Source organism: Morone saxatilis, unplaced genomic scaffold (assembly GCF_004916995.1).
Source record: "Morone saxatilis isolate NCDOM2014 unplaced genomic scaffold, NCSU_SB_2.0 Contig7, whole genome shotgun sequence".
NCBI classification, from domain to species: Eukaryota; Metazoa; Chordata; class Actinopteri; family Moronidae; genus Morone; species Morone saxatilis.
Genome location: NW_023340246.1, coordinates 18,880,369 through 18,891,588, shown reverse-complemented (window position 1 = coordinate 18,891,588; position 11,220 = coordinate 18,880,369). Strand labels below are relative to the sequence as shown.

The 11,220-nt window shown below is 41.2% G+C and overlaps 1 protein-coding gene across 1 annotated transcript in view; it reads left to right on the top strand.

Annotated features, from left to right (window-relative positions):
* Positions 1 to 7,363, top strand: part of hivep2a (HIVEP zinc finger 2a) — a gene marked incomplete at its 5' end in the record, with an annotated part of 92,967 nt that extends 85,604 nt beyond the window's left edge. Inside the window, 6 exon segments of the mRNA XM_035678140.1 lie at positions 669 to 844; positions 1,469 to 1,570; positions 3,470 to 4,346; positions 5,208 to 5,316; positions 6,244 to 6,363; positions 6,478 to 7,363. Of these exon segments, the coding sequence (XP_035534033.1) occupies positions 669 to 844; positions 1,469 to 1,570; positions 3,470 to 4,346; positions 5,208 to 5,316; positions 6,244 to 6,363; positions 6,478 to 7,233 (2,140 nt within the window). The 3' untranslated portion in view covers positions 7,234 to 7,363.
* Positions 7,364 to 11,220: the final 3,857 nt, after the last annotated feature.

The window sequence follows — 11,220 nt, the reverse complement described above, 5'->3', positions numbered from 1 at the left end:
CAGAGCTGCATTTGAGTGAAGAAATTCTAATTTCAGCCATATTCAAGCAAAAACCTCTGTGTCAGCAAACATCTGTGTCCGAGAGCATGACAATGAATCTCAACCAGCTGCAGGGCTGTTGGCCCTGACCTCTGACCTGGATAGACATGGAGTGTTTCTCTGAGGGTCAAGAGAGTATACAACAAATAAAGGAATATATATTCTTTATACAAAGGGGAATGTGAATGAAGGACCTTCTTCTCTCCATAGGCATGGTATGATGTGTATGTGCTATGGCTACTTTTTAATTGCCCCCTGGGGAATTAATAAAATACAGTGAATTGAGTTGAATCCCAACCTGCTGTCATGGAGCAGCATCAATTAGTCTGTAGATGAGTTCATTTCCAAGAGTTAGATAGTTAAGTCATTTGTTTTGTTAACAAGTAAACCACATATCATAATTTTTATAATATTATATAGTTTTATATAAATTTTGCTTTTTGTGGGTATTTTTGTAGAGTTAATCTAGTGTAGTGTCACATTTTCAACTGAGCCATATGACTTTCTAGGTATTTAGAAAGAAAGAAAGAAAGAAAGAAAGAAGAAAGAAAGAAAGAAAGAAAGAAGAAGAAAGAAAGAAGGAGAAAGAAACACATCACCATACAGTCTTACTCTGCTTTTTCTTCCAGGTACAAATCCAATGAGGACTATGTTTACGTTCGTGGTCGCGGTCGGGGGAAATACATCTGCGAGGAGTGTGGCATCCGCTGTAAGAAACCCAGCATGCTGAAGAAACACATCCGAACACACACCGACGTCCGGCCTTATGTCTGCAAGTTCTGCAACTTCGCCTTCAAGACAAAAGGTAGGGCTTGCTTTTCTACTGGAAGTATGTAATAAATCTGTTCAATCATCTGTTTCAATCATCATGGTTCAGTAAAACACAAGACTAATCATATTTTTCTGATGTTAACAGCTTTTATTAGCTGATTTGTTAGTTGGAAAACTTGACGTTAGAGCTTTGACTGAAGAATTAAATCCTAGAGCACAGAACAAAGTGGTTAAATGAATGAATAAAACATGCAGAGAGACTGTTTTCTGTCGCTGTGGTCAGACAGGAACCTCCATCATATCAGAGGTTGAAGATGCTGAATCGCTGATATCTGATCTTTAATAAAAAGCCATTATCTGCCTGATAGGTTTTCAACCCCCCCCCCCATGTACAATATGTATCTGGCTTTGCATTCAACCAACTGAAGCAGAGTTCAGACCAGATTGAGTAATTTAGTCATTAAATCACATTATGTATAAATTATGTATAATTTGTAAATTATAATTTTGTGGTGTCGATCTTTCTTCCACCGCTTCTATTTCCATTTCACCGACTTTCTTTTTCGCTCTTGTGTTGACGAAGCCAAAGCTCTGGTTTCCAGTAAGACTAGTCAAAGGGTCATTAAATGGTGTGTGTATTTGTGTGTGTGTTTTGTAGGAAACCTGACGAAGCACATGAAGTCTAAGGCTCATATGAAAAAGTGTCTGGAGTTGGGAGTCTCCATGTCTTCTGTTGAGGACAACGAGGCAGACGAAGGAGGTAGGAAAACACACGCGAGCAACTAAAACACACACACACACACACACACACACACGCACACACTCCAGGAACTGCAATGACATCCTGCTGTCTCGTTGAGTGCTGCCTGCAGTGTCTTTGGCTCGGAGCGGTTGTACAGGGACAATTAGTGTAATGGAAAGCAGAGCTCATCCTGACAGCCAGTCCTCATGTCAAACCACCATACGGACACACAAGACCCTGTGAAGAAACCAACAAACAAAAGAAAAACATCCTTCTACTATTTGTTTGGAGTCTCTATTACAATATTCCCATGAACAATTTTAAAGCCACAGTTTTATTTCCAACCAGTTACTCAGAAATAGCAACAAATACTTGCTGCTCATCACCTCCGACCGCTGACACTGCGGGGTTCGCGAGTTTCAGCCGTTCCTATTAATCAGATGATATGGAAATAATCTGAAAATTATTACTGGGCTGAGAGGGATGAATGTGATTCCCCATGAAATATTCACAAATAATAAATTGTCATCAGCTGTCTCTCCGGGCCCTGATGGTTTCTGAACAGATGAGTGGGGTTTGGTGTCTCGTTAATCTTTTGATGACTTGATAATGAAGCTGGAAATTAGTGCGAGAGTAGAGTTTTCACCATCAAAAACAACAACTTCTCCGTTGTCAGATTGGTCAATTTTGTCTTTAAACAGCCGGGTCGGTTGTGTTAAGGTAACAACAACAAAGTCAGTCCTCCATTATTGTAATAAGTCATTAGATTTGCCTGTCAGCAGGTGTTAAAGAGTAAAAATGAAGGTTGGTTTGGCAACTTCAGATCATGGTGTTTTCAGTGGATGAACTAAGCCGTTATCGTCATATTGCACCAACATCTGACTGTAGCTGGTGGTAATTTTCCACCATGTAGACATTACACTTTACTTCAATTGACCCTGTGTGTGTGTGTGTTGGCTCGGCGTTTAATTGGGACACAAACCCACACACGCACACGGGGGTTTTTGGGAAAGAGAGAGCTTCAGAAAGTCAGTGAGTCGTCGAGACATAAACATTTGTGGTTTGTGAAAAACTCTTGTATATAAGAGACTAACTGGAAAAGTAGCCGCGTGTTAGTGGATCTGATTTCCGCTCATAGCAGTCGGCTAAATACAATTTATTAACTCCAAACAGCTTCTGCTTCTCTACTCCTGGAGAAAACCCAGGAGAACCAAAAGGAAAAAGAGAAAAGGAGAAAACATATATCATAGAAATATTTTTAGATTTTTGATTTCTTTCTGGCCAGATGAAAAACTCTGAAAACTTCAGGATTAGTGTGCAACTTTATAAACTTTGACTCTTTAGTGTGAAGAGTCACAACAACAAAACAACATTTTCATTCCCAAATTTCCCTTTTCTTCAGTTTCATCAGTTATCAGCCAGTCAGATACATTGTAGAATAAAGCGATGGTTGGTTACCTGCCAACAGTAACTTCGCAGCTACTGTACAATAAGCGCTTGCCAGCATTTGGCGTGATGCCATCCTGCAGAAAAACCAGAAAGTGTCGAGGGTTTTGTCTCAAATAACTTAGTTTTATTGTGTTTTATATTTTATTGGTTTGAGCTGGTGGGAATGTGGTTTCAGTGGTGTTTTGTTTCTCATCTAAACTCTTTCTCTTACCACATATTAATACAAACTGGTTCTTTCTCTCGACTTATCTTTCTGTCCTTTTCTGTTCTGTTTGTTTCCTCAACGTTTGCTTCTTCTTCTCACTTCTTCCTCGCTTTGTTCCTCTCCTATGTCCTCTTTTGTCTCCTCTTCTTCGTCTTTATCTGATCCTGCTTCTTCTTCTGTTTTATTGTCCCCCTCTAACGTTGACTTTCTCTCCTTCATCTTCTTCTTCCTATCCCCTGTTTGTGTCTCCCTTCCTCTTATAGATGTTGGAGAGGACGGCCAGAGGTCTGAAAAGATTTCCAGAGGCACCATGGCGGAGCACCAGTTCTCGGATGCAGACGACTCAGAGGGCGGAGAGGAAGACGGCGATGAGGTGGACGATGAAGACGATGAAGAAGATGACTATGATGGTGATTCCACCCCTAAGACTCGTTCGCGCTCCACCAGCCCGCAGCCTTACGGCCTTCCCGCCATGTCAATCACAGCCGTGGCCTCCTCCCATCCTGCTCCTCACCTTTCCCATCATTCAGCCTCTGACCTCCTGGGAAACACCAACAAGCCTCCGCTGTTTGGCTACTTTACCACCGTGCCGAGTATCCAGATCACACCGCAGGCTCCCCCCAGCGACCCAGCCGGGAGGGAGCGCAGTCAGGCAGAGTACCAGCGAGGCCTGCAACGGGCACTCGGCAGCAGGCTGCTGGTTCCACCCTCCTCCTCCATGGATGAAGACCTGCCCGCCCCCTCCCCAGATCTCTCCTCGCCCTCCTCCCGCCTTTCATCACCTGGGCTGGACCACTCAGGCTGCCCGTCCCCCATCTCGCCTTCCTCCTCACCTTCAGCCCACCGATACCTCTCCCCACGTCGTGATCTCTCACCCCACACCGGGCACCTCTCACCCCATCGGGACATCTCTCCTCTGCGTCACATCTCCCCCAAGAGGGACCTTGGGGTGGCAGGGGGGTATCGCCGAGACCTCTCCCCCAGGAGGGGACACCTCTCGCTGCTCTCCCCTCTTTCTCGGCCCACGTCTCCGGCAGGAAGAGACTACAAGCGTGACCTTTCACCAAGAGGCCGCCACAGGGGGATGATCCGGCCTCTTTCTCCTCGCCGAGGGCTGCACCAACACTTCCACCACCAAAGGTGAGTCAGGAGGAGGAGCTTTTGTTATGTCTGACAACCAGAAAAATCAGCAACGTCCAAATAGAAGCAAACTACGGCGGCCATTAGGGCCATTGTAGGTAAAAGAAAAAATCATTATGGAGCCAGGGGAGAAAAACTGAGAGTTTCCAGTTGTAAATTTACAAAAAAAAAGATTCAACCTTGCAAAGTAAAGCCATGTGGTTCCTTGACAAAAAATAAATAGTTAATTTGTTACTTTAATCTCAAAGAATTTCGGATTTTTTTTCTTACAAATTTCTGACTTATAACCTCCGAAAATATTTAAAATCTAAAATATTTTTTTCTCATAAATTTGTCTGTTTTTTATTCTCAAATTCATCACTTTAATCTCAGTAAATATCCAAGTGGTTTTTTTAAACTAAATTTATGGTTTAAATCTCATAATTTCCCAGAGTTTTTGCTCTGAAATATATATATCCCCATCTCCTGACTCCATGATATGTTTATTTCTACAATGGCCCTAATATGCCATCGTAGCAAACTGGTTAAAAATGTGACGTTTTTCAATCTTTTAGACTTCTTGTTTGTAATTTATTCTTCAATTCACAAAAATAGCAAGCCCAAACACTTAAAAAACACTTACTGCCCTTTAAGGCTTGTTTAAATTGGTAGAATCAGGTATAAACAATTAAAACCAGACCAAACCAAACACTGACGGGCACAAAGAGCAAATTTCCAACAGCAGAAATACATAAAGATGGCCAAGATCAGCAATGCAGGACTTTTACTATTTAATATAATATTTTATAATGTGTTAAAGATTGGATGAAAGTTTTATACTAATGATTTAATGTACTATTTCTACTTGCTTGTGACCACCAGTCAGCAGAGTGGATCGCGAGGCCTCAGGCCAGGTCACCAGGCTGGAGTGTTGGGTCAGGTAGAGCTGGACCCTCTTGGACGTCGCAGAGGCAGCGCAGAGATGGAGACGGTAAGAGACTAGATGTTCTTTATTGTAACATATCTGTTCTCTGATAATGTGATAGCCAACTTCTCTCTTTTTAGCATATACTGTCGGATTTCTCACATGCACTTTATAAACTTGTAAATACATTACAATAATTCTGGTTTTGTCTGGAACATTTGCCTCCATAAACACCACAAATAGAACACATTAAGGTGCTTCAACTGTGATTTACTACACTTTTGCTGCTCAGGTTGCGGTCCGGTGTGGTAAACCTGAAGTAGAAATGTGGGAGATGGAATAAATGGACAGAAATAAGAGGACAAAGCGGGGAGAAGAAAACCGCCTGGCAGACAGAGCAGAAACATTCAGAGAGGATGAGGGAATAAAGAGCGAGTCAGATAGACTGAGTGTATTAGAGAGAGGCATGATTGAAGATAGGGCTGCTGGGTTTTGGTGGTAATGGGATCTTGGCTGGCGGTGGTGTGGTTAATAATGCGGCTGTTTTTCTTCTTAAGAGCCCTACTTCAAACCCTGGCTTCTGCTGCTGGTCCCACTTAAACAAAGCGTGAAGCAGAGAGTGAGCCTGGCTTGGCTTTGATAACCGACAGTTCTTCAAATGATAGATTAATGTTTTAACAACCATTATTCAGGCACAAGATGTTTGACTGAGCCTTCATACTTTGTATTTGTTTTTTTAGCAACACCTGCTGTCCAGTACAACCATTTCTGTTTTTGTACTTCTCATCAAGACCTATTAATTTATTTTGTCACATAATATTTTGTTTTCCATCTCAAAGCCTCAAATGTGTGTTTATTGTAACTAGTACTGTCCAATGAGTGTGTGTATTTTTTGTGTGTTTCTGTGAAAGAAGACATTTTCAAATTAACTCACTTGTTCATGATTTCGTCCAAACGCACGTTTTTCAAGTTCGTCTCCTCTTGTGTTTCCAGGAACATCATCCGGGCTCACCGTCGTCAGGGGAACGGGACCAGGGCGGTAGCCGCGGTAACCAGTCCAGTCCACCTCACCAAGTCCTGTTCAGTCACCTTCCTCTCCATTCTCAACTCCAGGTATTTCATTTTTTTGCATAAATACAAAGACTTGTATATCTTTATTTTTTGTACCGTTTTTTCATAATAAATTGAATGTAACATTGTTTTAATAGAATTTTCATTTCATTTCAGGTGCGTTCGCCGTTCCCAATGATCCCCATCGGAGGGATCCAGATGGTACACTCCGTCCCCACGTCCGTCACCACCCCTCTGGCCCAGCAGGGGGCGCAGCAGGTCGCCTCCCGCCTGGTGCTGCAGAAGAGCACATCGGAGGACTCCAACACAAGCGAGGCCGCCTCCCCTCATTTCAGTTCCTTCACCGAGAGGGGAGTTCGAGGGGGAGGAGTAGCTGGAGGAGGAGGCGAGAGGCTGAGGGAGTCACCTCACCCCTCATCGCAGGAGAGGGAAGGAGGAGAAGTGAGGCAGGAGCAGGAGGAGAGCATCCACACCTGCACCAAGGCCATCGCGTCACTCTGCATCGACTCGGAGGAGCTCGCAGAGAGAGGAGGAGGAGGAGGAGGCAGAGGGGATAAAAGGAAAGATGGAGTCAGAGCATCTTCCTCCTCTTCCTCTCCTTCTGCATTATCCCCCGACTCCCAACAACAGCAGCGTTCGCCATCCATTTCCATGTCGCCGCCATCTCCTCACCCTTCGCCATCTCCTCCACAAGGTCCCGGGATTCAGCACTTTAGCGGCCTGGAGCTCAGGCCCCCCTACCAATCGATCCCCACCTCCCCTCACTGTTCCTCCCCCTCTTCCTCCTCCTCCTCTCCTCACCCTCCCAGCCCCGGATCTGAGACCCTCCAGCCTTCATCGGCCTCCAAACCTCTCAAGCTGGAGAGAGACAGGGAGGCAGAAAGCACAAAAAGGAGCAAAGACGTTTCGTAGGGCTGCAGAAGAAGAACAAGAGGACGAGAAACAATGGATTTTTTTGTTTTTTTGTTTTTGGATAATAGGAAGGGATGAAGTGCAACAGAGAGAGAAAAATGACTTTTGCACACTTTACACACATATTCTTCTACATTGGTTTATACATACATACATACACACACACTCTCTCTCTCTCTCTCTCTCTTACACACACATACATAAATACAATGCATACAAAGAAAAACAGCTCTTGTCAAAAAAAAGATGAAAACACAAATGAACTTCTGCGGTTTTAATGTTTGTGTACAGCATGCCTGTTCTAACCGGGGCCTGCTCTCAGAAACTTTCTTATTTAAAGACTTTTAAGAGGATCTGCATACGGTTACACAAGTACGTTAACTCCCACCAACACATGAGCCCGACCAAAATCTGCGAAAAAAGGACTCTGGTCAAACGGTACGACGAAAAAAGAAAAAAAAAATCAGACAGCTATGTGTGTGCCTTTTCTTTAATTTTTTTTGTTTGTTTTTTTTGCTTATATTATTATAAGCAAACAAAGCAGGAAGGTAAATGTAAATACAATACTATCACGTTTTGCGTATCAGCTTTGTAATAAATGCAATCCCCCCCTTCTCCTCCTCTTCCTCCTTTGCCCTTTTACCTCCCCCACCTCTTGTGTTTCTTCTTTTTTTTGGACACCTTAAAGTCTCGACAAGCGATGTGAAGTTATGGATATTACTATTACGTACGGTTGCACTAAAACATATTTTTATATGAGTGAAATTTTAAAAATGGCTTTTTTTGTGTACAGCAGCAATTCTATAATACTATTTATTATTGTTACCATGTTTCATAAATTGTAAATTTTTTCTTAAATGTCGTGGATGCCTTTTTCTATGTAAAGCATGGGTTTTTTGCTATCGCTTACATTAGGGCGAGGATATGTACACTGTAATATGGCTTTATATGTTAGACCTATTTATATACGTCTAAGTGAGCCCCCTCTACTTGGAGGTATATACACATAGAAGTAAGATTTACCAGAATATTTACCCAGCATATGAATACATACAGTATATAGAATCTATCAACCTATCTATCTATCTATCTGCACTTAACATTTAGAATGACATTCACATTAAAGTAGTTTGCTTGTACATTTTCTCAGCTGCTCTTTGCCTGTCCCTGGTTGGTGATTTTTCTTGTTTTTTACTTACTTTTGTGGTATTATTTCTTGTTTTGATTTTTACGAGGCACAGAATTGCCCTCAGCATTAAGTGAATGAACATGCCTTCTTGCACCGCGGCATTCTGCTCAGCACCCCCTGCACACACCCCAATCCACACACCCCAACATCGCCTCCATCTGCGAATATTGCGATGTTACGCTGATTAAAGGTAGCTCCAAATTCTGGGGGAAAAAAACAACTTTGCTTAAATGAATTCAGTTTTATTTGTCAGATATCTGAACGGGGAAAACATTCCAGTCCATGTAAATATTCAGTCAACTCCCCTAAACACACACACACATAATTTTTTTTTTTTTGGCATTGATGCACATTGTGGCCATGGCAATCAACCCACCAAAACTTTTATTTAATGGCTTTATTTCTGGGGACAAATATATAAACACACACATCAAACTCTGACAAATGCACCTTATATTTCTTAGGATATCTGCTATGAAAGTCCCAGCACTCTGGTCAGTTTTTTTGCAGCAAAACTTTGATTGAAATGGAAGTGTTTAGGAGAAGAACTGCTCCGTGCTCTGAACCCCCGAAATTGTCTGAAAAAATAATCAGAATAATAGATTTAACAGTTGTGACATTGAGGCTTTCTGCACTGCTTTTTTGATCCTCCACCGCTCCTGGATATCCTTTGTGTAGCTAAGCAATATTTAGCCAAAACTCTGCTTACCAGCAGGGAGTGTATTTGTTGCAAGGCAACAATAAGCATAATTAAAAATCCTAAAATCAGGAGAAGAAAGGAGCAATTGGGAGGTTGTGGTGATTTCAGTGACACAACTCTTTTCTCTTTTGACAGTTTTGGGTTGAGTCGGGCAGGCTGCAATGTGAGTGTGTATCTCTGTATTCTGTATCGGTGTGTATTCGACCAGTATATCCTCTTCTTACGACTTTTTTCTATTTCGATCCTCCCTCTGTTATGTACACTTATCATGACGACAATGATGTCTTTAAAAAAATCTCTTTCTCTCTTTCAAAGATATCAAAGCACAAGTCATTGTTTAGAAATGACAACAATATATTTAAAAAAAGGACAAAAAAAAGGTAAACGTGCATATAAAAGGGTAACTTTTGTGATGGTGTTCTGTGGAATTAATACAAATATCATGTATGAACCCAGTTGCAACAAGGAATCGCAGTAGAAGTGGAAAAATGGATTGTTGTTTTCAAATAAATATGAATAGAATAAGTTGTTTGTGTTCCTTTTTGTACAGCTTTTTATTATGTTATTGATGATGCAGTATATTTTGTTGTATTTAAGTTTTAATACTAATAGCAATAGCAAACTCCTCAAATGCGGCTGTTGATCAGTCCAGTTAGCCTTTCAAAATAAAGCTAGCTGAGAAACATCTCACATTTAATTAGTTTAAACTGTTGCAGTTTATAGGTTAAGTGTAGGCACAACCGCTACTTGGTTAGTTTTAGGAAATCATTGCACTTTGGGGTAAGATAAGCACGTAATGTAACTTAAGAGGAAGTCAGCATTGACTTTTGTTCTGGGTCAAAGTCCTGTGTTTGTTTGACCCCTCCAACAACCCTGACTTCCTCCTCCATATGTGGACTTACCCGCTCTTTATATTACGTCACCTGATTTTGACAGCACATCAGAACATTATGCCAGATGGGCAATCCAGAAAGGCCGCTATAGGGTTACCTACAGCATCCTAGTTTGAAGTGTAGGGCTAACCAAACTGTCATATTTGACAACTTGATATGAAAATGGGTTGCAATAGCAGTACTATTACAGTACACTGTTAGCAGTGACAGTAATAATCAAAAGTAAAATTATTTGTAGCAGTAATGACAGCCGTAATAGAAGCAGATGTAGTACCAGTATCCAAAAAAGTAGTCATATCAGAATCAGAATCAGAAATACTTTAATAATCCCAGGGGGAAATTACTTTTGTACTCTAGAACATATAACATATTAAGAATATATATCATATATATATATATCTATATATATATATATATATAATATATATAGGTATATATATATTATGGTTAAAATGTACAGTTTATAATGTGCAAAAAGTTCAAAAATGATTGTCCGTGTTTTGATGTATAGTTACCACTCTATAGCAGTTGAACATTCACAGTATTTGTGGAAACAGGAGCAGAAAATTGTCATGCTACTTGTACTGGCTGACATAATAAATTGTACTCAGGGACCACGCCACGTTGTCACTGTGCTAAAGATGTACCAATCTATTCATATTGCCATGTATATTCAAGCAGATGGCTGCCTACCCCTTCACCAGACCAAACAACAAACAGGGATTCAGTACTGAAGAGCAGGAACTATAGTTGTGTAAGGAATTGGTCATTCATAGTTGAGGAAAAAGGGATTAATAAAGTGAAAGATACATGGTAAACAAATATCCCATCAAAGTAATGGTATTTTCCACACATCAAAATTCACACAAACTTCTTGGCATGCCTTTCAAATATGCTCATGTTCTTGTCTCGTTCCCCCTGCTGACTCAGCTGTCCATCAAAACACGTCCATCATCCTATCCGCCTCCAGAGACACTAAAGGATCTTTTTTTTATCAATAACAATAAAAACTTTGACTGCCAAAAAGCAAAAGAGTATTTCAGTTGGAACCAAATTGGAAAACATATTGTTGTCAGTATCAGGTGGGATATAGGAGGGAATCCATACATCCCCCAGTGTGTATTCTACATCCCTAACAAACACCTACTACTTACAGTAATGTAACGGTTGTAATCACCAAATAATAGAAGCAGCAGCAGTAATGG